We start from the raw sequence: 14078 nt of genomic DNA, 5'->3' as shown, positions 1-14078 counted from the left end.
AGGCGAAGTTAGTGATCGCAGGTGTTTCTGAAGTCTCACAACGGTGCCAGTTCTAGACGCCTCCAATCGCGTTGACTCTCGTTGGCTGCCATAAAAACAATAGATAATCCAAGTTCATATTCATGCCGGAACTCATGTCCGCTGCCGGACCGTAGTTCAGCAACGATTGCCGGATAGCATTCGCCTCGACGCCTGTATCCCACCATCTTGTCACTGTCGAGAAATCAGAGGTGAACCCACGCTCAATGGCCCAGCTCCGGTTATGCTGAGTCATTACAACAAGATACATCGTGTGAGCCCTATGGGTCGGGACTCCGCGATAGAACTGCTCGTCTGGGTGGCCCCGGATTTCCAGTCGATCAAGGTTCATTTCTTCAGTAACGAAACGGGCTGGTGTTGGGTGAGTGATGCATAGGCGCTAATGGCTTCCTCGTCGTCCATCGTAACTGACAGTTCCGTGATTATTCCAGGAAGGGCCTTGGGCCATTCCCTTTTTATGAAGCCAGCATTGGAACGTATTGTCGGTCAGATACTCATAAATCAATCAACACCAACATCCATCAGCCGTCTCACCGTATCCTGGCGCCCGGAGCGCACAGCTTTCATAAGAGAGGTTTTACCATTGGCGTTCGGTAGGTTTGGGCCAATCTGGGCTGTCTGATTGTGTAAAAGGAACTCCATGAATTCCACGCCATGCGGACTTTCCACCCCATAGTGCCATGATGTATTATGGCTATTGTTGTCAATTCCGGGTGTTTAGCTGCTGAATATTGCCCGCAATTGACGCTATATTCTGTCTGACTTCTCTGTCGTGTCTTTCCTGTTTGTCGGTGTGCAAGGGCAACTGTGGGATTCTGGCAGAGGTGAGCTCGCTCATGCGACTGAACATATCGTCGGAGGTTGTGAGCCACAAGCCGCGGATGGAGCTGGTCCAAAATAGGTTCGAAGATCAGTCTATCACCTGTTCGCGCAGCAAGTGTGATAATCCTTTGAGTTCCTGCAAGTTTGACATTTGCGTCGCTGATAACATGCAGGTTCGTTGCCTGGCTTGACTTGGTGGTAATCTGAAGTTCTCGTGATCTCGTCTTCAACAGTGCTTTGCGGCATTAGGCCCAATTGGGTAAACTCTGATGGATTGAAGTTTTGCTCTTCATCTTCAGTGGCTATATGTCTTGTCTCCCTTCTGTGGGTTTGGAAAGCCCTAGCTTCCAAAACTGGCCTGTAAACACGCAAGATGGTGATCTGGCTTTATTCCACTGGCATGGCAAGATAGGACGTTCATCGGGCATCTTGAGGTCGCCGAAAAAGAAAGTATTGTATTCCCCATCGTCTTCACGGCGCTGTTCCTGCTTTTCCCGTCCATAGACATATGACATATGAGTTAGCTGCATAAACTTATCAGCAGTCTCACATGCCGCGTCAGCTGCGAAGTGCTTGGGAGTGGTGTAGATGACATGAATGCCCAGCAGACGGCAAACAGCTGCGATTTCCATCAAAGCCAAAGTTTTACCCGTCCCTGAAAAGCCTTGTATAAGCAGAAGACGTTCTGGGAACTCACGGAGCGACTTGATAACTTTTCGCCGAGCGGCTGTCCAGGTTATGCCAGGAATATTGAGCACAGCGTTGATCGCTGTCTGGACTTCCTGACTCCGACGAAATTACGATCCATAAACAGCATGAATATCCACGAAAGATACAAGCTGATTTGCTCAGCCATGAATGATGAAAACTCACCCCTTCCCCCCCTGACCGTCTCAGAGTGATGTCTCTGCATCAGCCAATCATGTCCTCCAATAACCTCGGCACTCTCGCCCTTTGCATATTGGGCGACGAGGGTTGCGGAAGTCGATTAAGAAGAGGTGTACATTTCCAGAAGAAGCTTGAGCGACTTCCGACCCGGAATCTCGTGGAAGAGGATTGACTCAGTGGTAGTCTCCAAGGATCATAATGCCCGTCCTCTTTCATCTTCTATAGTGTTGGAAGATGACCAGTCGTACCTCGGATACCCTGACTGGTGCGGTAAAAGTGCAGTAGATATAGGTGCAGAAGTGTTCAATACCCTGGATAATCACTGGGTGATCTGGACCGAATCCGCACTATCGGTGAAAATGCCAGTCACGGTCGATGAGTCGGAAGCCGTCTGTACGCGGATGGTGTTGACCAATGCGGTTATACGGCTGTATGCTTGCTTTTCATCATTGCTTGAGAGCCGCGGCTCAAACAGCACAATTGTATTGGCTTGCGTGCAGGTAAACCTACAGAAATGAGTCGGGTAGTACTGAACAAGATTCGAGGACTTTGATGGTACCAAGACCCTCCTGGTCGGTATCAAGTTCCTGGTATAGGTCGATAAGTCCTTGCCCATGATCGGGTGCGGGCTTCCCATTACCATCCATTTGACACTCGGCCAGGGCTCGTGTCATACTTCCAACCACTCAGCCAAAAAGGGCGTCCAGACAACCATCTCTAGCTAGTAGGGATAGTAGTAGTAGGGGCAACACAGCAGGGACACAACAGCTCGCACTACAGCTCCGCAACCTCTTTCTGGGTTTGAAGACCTCGTTTCGGCCTTCAGTCTGAATAAAACGATTACGATGATCGGTTCTTGGTGGCGGAGAGTTGGACACGCCACTGTCCCCGGAGCAATGTGGATGGCCGGGTACTAGATGCTACTTGGTTGTGCCAAGCTGGGTCGGACACCCGTAACGTCAGCGAAGCTCTCATCAGAAGCCTTGTTTTCCTTTGTCGCGGGATCGGTATCAATAAGAGCCCAGATGGTGGCTGAGTCGGGAAGTTTGAAGCAGCCCGCCAGGCGGGTGGGCACTTCCCTCTAAGTTCTGGATGAAAACCTTGTCATAGTCCACGCCGGCAATGCCGCAAGGAGTGGTTGTAATGGATGCCATAGTTCCTGGAATAGAAATTGATATGTTCGTGGGTTGAATGGAAGCCGAAACGATAGCGATGGTCGTCCATGTATCGTGCTAGCTGTCCTGACCGGTCAGCATCTTTGGGAACGGGGTTGATTACCAAGGAAATATTTTAGAGAGTACAAACCGAGTTTCTGCCGATGTCCAACACTGTCGTCAAGGGATTCGGTGGTGGAAAGCTGGGAGACATAGAACACTCCGCTGACCATATCGCAAAGTCGGTTGACCATGCGGTGCTGTTCGGTGAACATCAGGTCCATGAGGCCGTTCAGCTTCAGCCTTGTTAAATGGGATATTGCAGCTGACTCTGAAAAGGATTTTCCTAGGGGCGGCTGAGGACGAGGGGCCGCAGTTTTTGATGGTCACCAACTAGCGGAATGGCTCATGGTGTGGACCAGGCAAGCATGGGCCAGAGTTCAGGTTCCGTCAGGCGCGCAGCTTCATGAATGACAATTTCTGGCACCGACCATCAGGTCGGGCTGCCTCCTGTCCGGGTTGATTGCTTCTGACCCAGCAATGGGTCTCGTGTCAACGTGGAGCGATACCTGGTAGTCAGCCATATGTACACCTTGAACCGATGCCCAGTCTGCGTCGCGCAGGGCCAGGTGGCCTCGGCCCTCGGCTGAACAGGCTGACAAAGGCCTTTGGCTGGAGTAACTGGTACGGGGGCGGAGAGGGTAGTTTCAGCATATTCGCGTATCGCTGATACTCCGCGAACCAGTCCGCTTCGTCAACAGCGTCATCCATGATCTCCAAGCGGCGCAGGCCCGAATACAGTATGGCTAGGTAGCCACACATGTCAAAGTTGTAGAGTGGAGTTGCGGTTAGGAACCAAACATGCTGTGCTTCGAGCCGAGCCACGGCCTGGTGGACTCTGATCCGGATGGTCTTGGCCGCGTGGCCTTCGTCAGCGGCTTCCTGAGGTAGTCGGACGTGTGGATCGAACTCCCCTGAAAGAACAGAATGGTAAGGCGTCCCCGAGGCGGGCCGTCAGGTCGACCAAACACGTATCTATTAGTGCATTCAAGCCACCCCCCAGACGGACCTCTCTCACCGAACTGCCTTTTCTATCGCACTTGGAGCCACATCCATTTCCCTAATAGGTAACTCCTTTTCCGCAGCCGCGTTGCCGCTCTAGATTTCCATCTATTCGGCACGCGCATTGGCCGGCGGGCTGTTAATCGACCAAGAGAATCATTTCTTAAAGACGGTCTCGATTCCTAGCTCTGCGAGCCGGCGTATCCATATAGATGATGGGTGCTTCAAAACAGCGCGAGCGATCTGGCTGATATCTGGGCCACACAGTGATTGTATTTTCCGTTATCCCAACAGGATGGAAGTGAATTTCCCGACCCCCTGCGTGGGTAGTCATCGTCACTGACAGTCTCCGCGGCCTCCTGTAACGACGCCAGCTGCTCGATTGCTAACGTGTTGTCATCCGGGGTTTCGTCGTCACGGTCGTCCGCGCCGTCCACCCACCGGCCCTTGCTCACTTCGAACACGGTGCGGGTGGCCCATGTGCCCCATGTACTGTATGAAGAGAGGACTATCGTTCTGGACGTCTGCACGTCGCGATCGTCAGGCGCCTCAAGGCGCGCCTTGGGCTCATCGAGTGTGTCCACCGTGAGCGTCTTCCGCATATAGTTTGAGGTGTGCGCCGAGTTCCTATGGAACAGTAGGATGGTGAAGGCATCGCCTAATCTGGCCGTGAGCTCTGTGAGCCATGTGTCGACCAGCGCAGATGGGCAGAGATTTATGGTTTGCTTGTGGGTATGCATCGGGTCTTTCTCCGCGCGAATGGACGCATACCAGAGGAGCGTGATGGTCGTGGTCGTTTTGCCGGTGCCGCAGGCATCGAGTTCGCAACCAGTTTCCAGTTTTTCTTGTCTTCTGGATCGCCAGCTCCATTGGCATACGTCCACGGAGTTGGATCCGGTCGTGCCACTGCGTTGTCCATGTATTTGGTTCTGGTCGGCGTATCATCTGGGAGGAGGTCGATGTCGCTGTTGTACGCGTTTTGAAGCACGTCCTGGAGTTGGGTACCATCCATATCTCGTATCATTCTGCTCTAGTGGACGCACTCCAGAAGACCAAGCGGACGCTCTGCTCGACTGAACAGATGGGCACTTTTCCTGCGTGAATTATCAATCTCGACGAACAGGTCGAAGGCTGTTGCCATTGACGTTCTGCTCATTGCCGCTAAGCAACCAAGTCATTGTGGCAATAGCAATTAAAGAGCAACGGTCAAGTAGTGTTCGAGCACGATTCAAGGACCAAGGCCGAAAGTCGGTACAGTGATTGCTCAAAACAGCATGCGGCTGGTTCCAAGCATGAGTCATGATCATTCATACTGCCGTGATTGTGCGAGGAAAGGGAGTATGACTATTAAGGTCATCGAGGGCAGCTTGAAATCTGTTGATTGCGAAGGCGAGTTCTGTAAGCTTGTTCTCAACAGTTGCCTGATACGCAAATGCAGCATCAATGCGCTATCAATGCTCGGCCTCTGAAAGTGCCAAATTGACTCTTGATAACTACCGCAAGCGCCCATAATGCCATCTTGAACTTCTCTGCTGTTCAAGCAGTCGGACTCGCTAGGGCTCATCAAAGATGCGAAGGGCCCATCAATCTTTCCCTTTAATTATTGCCGGCTGAATTCCGCCTGGTAGAACAGAAACTGTATGGCAGCAACTAGAAAGATGCACCATAAATAGATACATAGATTGTCAACATGAAGAATGGCCACAGGGTCATCCGTTTGTTGATCGAGACAGACTGACCCCTTCGCAGTCTTGCGTTTTGAAGAGCGATGGGCCATGGTGGTGGCCGAAGCCTGCTCGCAAGAATGAAGGCAGTGCGCGAGTACAGGATGTTAAAGGCGCCAGTGGTTGCTGAGTATATGTCTTAGGACGCTCCGGACCCAGGTAGCCTCCTGCTCGAGCGGATAGAACTCTTTGCCTCCATGACATGGCGCCCAGTCCATTGCCCGGACGGCAGCCCCTGATTGTGTCTGTGGCACGAGCGTACTAGAAGAAGCGCACTCTTCTTCCAATTGCGAGGATTCCATTCGCGGGGCGTTGAGGGGCGCGACTGTTTCCACGCTGCATGCTGAGGTATCTCAGCAGCTGGTCTGCCCAATCCAGCCAAACTACATGCTGGCCTTCGCCTTCTGCCGACTTGCATTGTGTAATTAGAAAGGAACGGCGTGTTCCTCCAGATATCTCCAGGATATTGAAATCCGAAAAGCCCCTGGCTCCTCCAGATCGAGTATGCATTGCCAGTGGTCGTTGTAGTTTCCAAAATGGTTTGGGCGGCCCTGGAGTTGGTCTTCAGAGCTTTTTTCTTGGCTTCCAGTTGCGTTAATCGTAGGTCTACGTTGATTATATGGTCACGCATGGTGGCCCATATATGTGCCCATCGCCTCCCAGTATCTCGGTCAGTGAACATGTGAACGATGTTGCGTCGGATCAACGGCGTCCTAGAAACCAACAAAATAGAACCGCGCGTGTGATATACCTGTTGACTGGGTCAAATACCCAGTTCAAAATGGAGTTCCAGACTCCATTCACGTCTCCTCCTTCCACACTGTGTTTGACGCATGTTGCATGCTGAGGTATCTCTGCACCTGGGCCAACTGCCTTCCAAACCAGGCCACTTTGGCATCGTCACCTCCTTGTGCAGCATTACCTGTTGACCCATATCTCGACAGAGCTCATACTCTTCTTCCGCCGTCGAGCGTAGAAGCTCGATGGCCTGTCTTTGAGCTCTGAGACTCACGTGGTAGAGGATGTATTGAAATACGGACCTTGCACCTCGATGCCTTCGCGGTGTAGGGCTTTCAACTATTTCCTGATAACGATTCCTTCTCTCAGGGCCATCGGATTTATGGCCTTTCTGATGGCAGGTTTGACAGACAGGACAGGTAGGGCACTGATCTATGATGTGTCCCTCTTCACGACAGTACGCATGTCTTCAGGCGATCCCAAAAATCCTCGAATGCGGTATCGGCTTCCTCGAATTGTCGACGTACGAACGCTCGACTAGACGTTTTATCTCGGCAGTGAGTGGGAGCTGTGGGCTCTTCTGTGTGTCACTGGTCTTCGAGCTTTCCAGCTTCAAGTGCCTGTTCTGCTGTCGAATTGTGGGCACCACTGCAACCTTCGTTATGGAAAAGAGCTCTGCGACATGGCGAGTTGCGTTCGGGTCTGCCCATTGTTCCCACTGTGTCCTGGGCCTTCCATTCCCCCGACTTGCATTGAGTGATTAGGAAGGACCGGCGAGTCCCTCCGGCTACTCTCATGGAATGGAAGTCAGAGAATCCCATCTCTCCCCGGTATTGCATGTGCATGGCCTGGGGCGCGTGATGAACCCATCGACCGGGTCAAAAACCCGGTTCAATATTGAGTTCCAGATTCCGTTGACCTCTCCATTTACCCTGTGTGGCCCATGTTGCCGAACTGCGTCCTGCGATTCGCCTTGCCCCGAGTCGAAGCAGGCGTGTTCCATCGGCTACAGTCATTCCTAGATACGTATTAGTTTGAATAACCAGGGAAGATTAAATCCACACACCATGTGAGACACACAAGGTCGCAATCCCGACGGAGATTCTCGAAGACGTTCACTCCTCGTCGCTCAGTGCCAATAGGAAGCCTGCTCGAATCCTGTCCCTTAGTTCAAACCGGATAAAGAAATCCAGATCACTGGGCACGAAGAAAAACATTGGGTCCAATGCATCATTATAATATGCATGGCAATTGTAGCATAGCCCGACAGCATTCATCATTGAAAGTGGGTCAAAGTTGATTAGGCCTCGTTCTGCTAAAAACCTTTATTAGTGATAAGGCACTTGTCATGTTAGTTATGAAAACCATACTGCTCCATCCGCTTTCCCAAGTACATGGGCAATCTGTATCTTTATTGATCCGCAAGACCAACATTCGTCACCCATTCTCCTTATTTTTGTCTTGACGTGGTCTGGAAAGGAGCCAGATACGACAGCGCTATTTTTGCTGCTTGATGGCCGAGGAGGCGGTGGCATGCGATTGCTCTTAGACGGCAGTGATGCAAACCCAAGCAGTAAAATTTGTATACCTTTCCAGTACTTCCTCTTGTCGGAGAAGTGGGTATGTCTTCATCAGTAATTTGGGGTTGACTTTTCTCATGTCAACCACAAACCGTGGTAGGATAAGCGAATGTGGAACAACAATTAGAAAACCAAAGAGAAGAAGAGAACATCTCGAGAGCCACAAGAAGCTACATGTTCAGTTCAAAGCAATCTTAAGCCAGTTAAAGAAGGAATTCCGTACAGGCCGCGAGCCTTGACTCTTTGCCCTGCACATCGAGTCCGTAGTTGACACATTTAGAACATCTTCTGGACTGGGGATCCCCAAATGCACCATTCGGAAGAAAGTCTGGCGAATCTTTCTAGTTGGGCGGCGTAAGGTGTGACCATCGTAATTCACACACGGATGTTTCGCCATGGTGGAAAGGCTTCAATGATTGGAATCTAGGTTCCAATGAATGAGAAGTCGAAGAGAAGGGGGAAATTTTTAGGCCACAAACAAAGACAGCCCCACTAGCGAGAAGAAAAAACAGGTCTCAGGCCAGCAGGTACATAGGTACCTATCTCTCCTCTTGTATCCACCATGCTGGTAGTTCATGACCCAGCGGCTGTGCACCTTACTCTCATCATCTTGCAGAGGCGCCTGGAAAGGAGCCCTGAGTGCTCACGCTGCTCGAGACCCTGGGGATCCCAGATCACATATGGGAAGCGGCGAAGCTCGCGATGTTCTTTGGCACAAATCAATTGGAGCAACGAGCATCCAGGTGCCGGCAAGGCGTGGAGCACTGCCTTCGAGGTTCTGAACGAACGTCTTATATGGGAATCCCGCACCCGATCCCAATGCCATGCCTCTTCGGGACCAGAGTCGCTGTGAGATGCAAGGCGACTTGCCCGCACACGATGATACCAGGGTGTAGATCTTGGAAAACTTGGAGCCCTGAGAACCCCAATCTGACGCTCGAGATTTTGAGCTGTTCCGCAAAGCTCCATGGTGTTCTCAGTAATGAGGGTAGTTCGAGAAGGTCTGGCTGGGCAATTGCTGAAGACATAAGCACCTTTGCCCTGCGCTGGTGGATGTAGGTTCATGTGACAGGCCTTGGAACATTCGGCGGCACGAGCTGCCACTTTTCGAATTTTCCGTATGTCGATTCTACGAGTAACTAAACTCTTTCCATCCCAGTTGTTCTTTCGCTGTGTGAACTGTGGGCTGGAGTTGCCATGTATCTCCGCCAAGCACCATGGCAGCTATCTTCGGAGAAAATTTGCACTTGACAGTTTTCAATCCAATCTCCCGATTCTTGCCCGAGCCGTTTCATGGTCGTGTATGTCCCGGTGACGGCTGTCGAAGTAAAGGAAGCTGAGGACGGAGTCAATTGGGAGCCGGGACTGACGTTCCTTTGCAATATTATGCAGCAAATCAACCGACCTCGAAGTACATCGGAATTTGCTTGCTATCATACACTCGTTGCCTGAGATTGGTGAGCAAGGCCTGCATAGAAGTCTTCCCATCCATGAATCTTGATACCGGCCAAAAACGAGTTCAAATTCGAACGTGAGAGAAGAGGGCGTAGTGTTGCCAAGGACAACTTGTAGAGTTCCCTGCTCGAGAACAAAGAGCAGGATTGCTGCATGCGTGCTGCTCCCTTCCCCTCAGGAGTGAGGATGACTTGAAAACTTCCGCGGCTGATGGTTGTTCGCCAGGTAAGCACTCGCCTGCCCTAAGTTAGGTTTTGCCTTGCGAGAGAAGAAGTGGTAATAACTCACCTTCCCCGACTATGTTCAAACAAAAGCCTTTGGAACGCCAAATTGTGAAGCTATCTTCCTCACGACCTAGTAGGTTTCTCAGATACAAACTACACAGATCGGTCCTGCTTTCGCTTCAGAGCAGTAATCCGGGTCTTGACACCGGACTGTCGTTCGTCTCAGCCTGTCAAAGTTATGGCACTCACACTCTCCGATTGCACGAGGGATATGCACAACTGCCCGGGTCAATCGTTTTCGCGCCCCAGTGAGATGACTCGGTGGAAACAGGACTTGATGGAAAGGAGACTTTGATGTGCCTATGGGATACAAAGGCACAACAGACCCATAGCGCGCGCCCACGAACGGTGAGCCTTATGTCGTTTTCCACGCACGGCGTGTAGACTGACAAACGTTCCCGGAAAGCTTTCTCCCTCCAACCCCGACCCCATCGTTTCCCTGGTAGGTACCAGACGGGCTGATTGATAATCACCCTAGACGCCTGGTTCGCGCGAACAATCGGACAACAAGAGACGTCTCCATCTGATAACTGAACTCGTGTGCTCGAATATGGACTATCATCCGTATAGGCAGTACAAGCAGAGTCAATCATCATGAGAATCTTCGAAGGGAGATGACGTAAATGATTAGCGACTGCAGATGGGTGTTGTACTCCCCAGAAGACAATAAGTCGACGCCCGAGTCGGAGCCACTCAGTAGGCCGTATTTGAACATCATTTGGGAGTTGTGGTCACGAGGGGCAATATGTTCTCTAACCTGGATGAAGTAAGCGACGGTTGGGACATTCCGGGTTCCATGCGTGCGGATTGCTTGCATACCTTGTGCAGACGCTGGCACCGCGTACACTTCTGGTTGGGCACAAGGCGATAGCAGGCGCAGACGCTGGCCAACTCGCGGTCTTTGATTTCGAATGACTAAATACCGGAACTAGTTGCTGTCCTCATCATCCAGGCCCTGGATGGCAGTGAACTTGTCAATGGCCGCTATCTCTTCCTTCACAGAGGGCGGAAACTCCGCGCCTCCCTGGGAGGTTGCTGACGCAGAACTGGTTTGCTGAGGCGGACTAGCAGTAGGGCTCTTAGATGAGACAACAACGCGCCAACGGACTCGAGGGTTATTGATGGTGAGAATCTCATCTCCAGACTATCTACCTGTCAGCTATTGTGACACGACAGCGACTACACAATCAAGGAAAGGGGTACTCACAGAAGATTCTATCAAAACTACACCGGCCAGCTGAGCTGGAAAAATTCCAGCAGCCAGTGTACGCCTTAATTACCGCACTTGCGCGTCTTTCTGCCATAATCTCATTGCATCGTGCATGTCCAAGGGCAACACCGTAGTCCATGCGGCTTCTAGCCGCGAGGGGAGCTCTCGTAGTCATGGCGTTTTTGCCAGGTAATCTTGGTGCCACGACGCAACGTCACGTACATTTCATGTCTGTCCTGCGAGGTCATGAGACGACTAGAAGTCCAAGTAACAGTTAGTGCGTGCTGACTGAGAAGGGTCCATAGAAGGGCACCAACCAGTTGTTGAAGTCTGTGGGAGAATAGACTGTTGTCCGAAGCTGTTCGATGGTCATGCGCACAATCCGTTCAATGAATCCGACTGACCAAGGGCAGTGACAGGGGCGGTGATATGTTTAACCCCCTTCTTGATGAGGTATGACGTGAATTCTTCTCCTGTGAAATGACTTCCGTTGTCGATATAAAGGTATTGTGGCAGCACAGATTCGCCATTTCTCTTGCAGACGAATGATATCTCCATTCTTCTATCTTTCTTGTCTCCTTTCCGTGGGTTTGGAAAGCCCTAGCTTCCGAAACTGGCCTGTAACCAAGCAAGATGTCCATAGACATATGAGTTAGATGCATAAACTTATCAGCAGTCTCAAAAGCCGCATCACTGCGAAGTGCGTGGGAGTGGTGTAGATGACATGAATGCCCAGACGGCAAACAGCGGCGATTTCCATCAAAGGTTTACCCGTCCCCGGAAAGCCCGAATCCCTTCGTCTGCAGTCAGTACCCGAAGGCTAGGGCTCAGGGTAAGGTTCAGGCGTTATTGTAGTAATGAGCCCTCCCTAGCTTTGCGGAGAGCAACTTGACAGAGCTGTTTATGCTAGCAGCGAGATACGGGAAGTTCTCTGCAGGCGTCGTACGAGCAGCTGCCATAAAGCATTAGCCAAAGACCGTTACTAGCGTTTTGAAAGTGTTTCGGCTTGGGTGCATACTCCCCATAACCTCTTGTCTTGAGATCTTCTTTGATCATCGTAAGGCAGCCCCCAGGCTTCGAACCAACCAGCGACGCGAGCAATGCGGCAAATGCGCCATTTTTGACAATCCTCGTAAAGTGTATGGGGATAGTCTTTCCCTTGTGGCTGCTGGAACCAGCTTCGTTGTAAATCGATTTGTTTGCCACTATTTCGGCTTGGTGAGCATCTACTGGTGATGTTCAAAGTTAGAACGCCCAGGACAAGCGACACCAGTCTGTGGTCGTGCGACTCCAAAATAAGGCCGATGGCGGAGAGGTCCTATAAACTCAAGCGGTGTGTAGAGTACAGCGTATTAACTGGTAACTGTCAAGAATCCATTAGATCCATAACTACCGCAACGTTGCGGGCATTGGATCTTGAATATGTCGTAGGGTTGATCACCACCTCCCCATCGCTCAAATCAAGCCCAATAAGGTCCATTTCATTTCTGAATTCGACATCGTCGGCTTTGAGCTTGAGCCATTCGAGGAGTTTGTGAGAAAACACTGGACTCAGTGTGATTGATTTCACAGATGAATCATTTGTCATTTTCCCTTCGTATGAGAAGTCAGAAGGAAATTTTGAAAGACGAGGATGCATGCGATGTTATTGAGACACAATGACCACTGGACATCTGGCGCAACGGAGTCTATCGAAAAGTGATTTCCCGATAGCAGCCAAACTTTATTCCAATACCAGGGTTTGACCTAGATATCGACTAAGCGTCATTGCAGTGCACTCGACGAGAATGTGAATGCATACCTGGCGTTTTGGGGAAAGACTTTGGTATCGTCAGGCAACACAGCAGATTCGTACGTGGAGTAGAATCCGTATGCGCAGTTATAGTCGTCGACTGCACTGACTTGACCCGTCGCTGTCATATTAGCCCTAGCCATACGGCAGTTCAAAGGAGTAAATACCCATCATCTCAGAAGAAACCCAAAGAATTACAAACGTGAGGAATCCATGTCAGCAAGTGAGGCAATCCACATAGCACATTCCTTTCCAGAAGGAATACCCTGATTGTGGTCCCCTGATCATGTCATGAGAGACCACACAGGACCATACGTTCCATTGAGGAACTTGAGATCGTCCATGTATCGGGCAAGTTGTACTGCAACATTGTCTCCCTCACGACGGGACAAGCCTCTGGTTAGCTTGACTTTGACCTGGCCTTGGCCTTGAGGTGTCTTTTCCGGGCGCCGTCTGGGGTCGTTGAAAGCTAAGGACCAAACCTCATACTGTGTGAGTTGGTCGGGTCGCAATGTAAACGTGGAGTCGCTGGGATGAGTTGTGTGATGGCCTGGAACTACACGCAACGTTGGCAGAGGAGACCAGAGAATGCTCTTCTGGTCATCAGTAAGGTTTAACTGAGCCATTATGAAGATGTTTTATGATGCGTCTGGATAGCAGTGATGTACTGTTCCCGGCTTCCGTCGTGAGGGAAAGGGAGGACATGCGACGTTGAGTAACTGTGACAGAAAGAGTTAGTATCTATTACCAACATCAACCGTGGCGGTGGAATTTACCGTCTATTGATGCGCATAGCCCGAGCTCTGCCGCAAATCAAGGAAATATACCTAATTTCGCAACGGAGGATACGTCTCCAGATGAGTTGCTTCTCCGTATAGTCCGGGGTCTTTCTCGGGGCCCTCGATCCTGACCTCCATTCTGGGTAGCTCGATCAGATCCTGGGAGAGGATGTACAGGCCGCAACAAATAAAGAATCCGATCATAAAGTAGTTGCCGTTGACGGCAATATCCCCCTTCAGGGGAGGCATTTGGATAGTGGTGGCCATTTTCGATAACTGCTCTGGAGGTGTGCGAAAAACTATATCAACGAGATGAAATGACAATTTTCCAATCTCCCTACGAGATCACGCACTCTTTTTGCCCTGTTTCGCTCGTCCTACCAATCACATGGTTGGATGTTCCTCGCGGTCACCAAGATTAGCAGTTCCCTGGTTAACATTATCCAAAAGTAATGCCTGGGAAAAGGTAAGCCCTCCGCTTAGGCTTTGAGACGCCTGAACTGTGATTTGAGGAAGGTGACGAAGTTGCTCAAGTCTTCGGATAGGGGCGA

The 14078-nt window shown here is 50.8% G+C and overlaps 4 protein-coding genes across 4 annotated transcripts; all 4 read right to left on the bottom strand.

Annotated features, from left to right (window-relative positions):
* Window positions 1-52: 52 nt before the first annotated feature.
* Aspvir_004408 (uncharacterized protein) lies at window positions 53-370 on the bottom strand (the record flags this gene model as incomplete). The annotated part of the gene is made up of 1 exon (XM_043267636.1): window positions 53-370. The coding sequence occupies one exon, from the start codon at window positions 368-370 to the stop codon at window positions 53-55; it is 318 nt and encodes a 105-aa protein (XP_043123571.1).
* A 3109-nt stretch (window positions 371-3479) lies between these two features.
* Window positions 3480-4977, bottom strand: Aspvir_004407 (uncharacterized protein; the record flags this gene model as incomplete). Its single annotated transcript, XM_043267635.1, has 3 exons — window positions 3480-3845; window positions 4310-4641; window positions 4737-4977. 3 exons carry the CDS (start codon window positions 4975-4977, stop codon window positions 3480-3482), a joined length of 939 nt encoding a protein of 312 aa, XP_043123570.1.
* Window positions 4978-10674: 5697 nt separating this feature from the next.
* On the bottom strand, window positions 10675-11131 carry Aspvir_004406 (uncharacterized protein; the record flags this gene model as incomplete). The annotated part of the gene is made up of 2 exons (XM_043267634.1): window positions 10675-10890; window positions 11027-11131. The coding sequence occupies 2 exons, from the start codon at window positions 11129-11131 to the stop codon at window positions 10675-10677; spliced, it is 321 nt and encodes a 106-aa protein (XP_043123569.1).
* A 1901-nt stretch (window positions 11132-13032) lies between these two features.
* Aspvir_004405 (uncharacterized protein) lies at window positions 13033-13374 on the bottom strand (the record flags this gene model as incomplete). The annotated part of the gene is made up of 1 exon (XM_043267633.1): window positions 13033-13374. One exon carries the CDS (start codon window positions 13372-13374, stop codon window positions 13033-13035), a length of 342 nt encoding a protein of 113 aa, XP_043123568.1.
* Window positions 13375-14078: the final 704 nt, after the last annotated feature.

Source organism: Aspergillus viridinutans (genome assembly GCF_018404265.1).
Source record: "Aspergillus viridinutans IFM 47045 DNA, scaffold_2, whole genome shotgun sequence".
NCBI lineage: Eukaryota > Fungi > Ascomycota > Eurotiomycetes > Eurotiales > Aspergillaceae > Aspergillus > Aspergillus viridinutans.
This window is presented reverse-complemented; position numbering and strand designations above follow the sequence as displayed.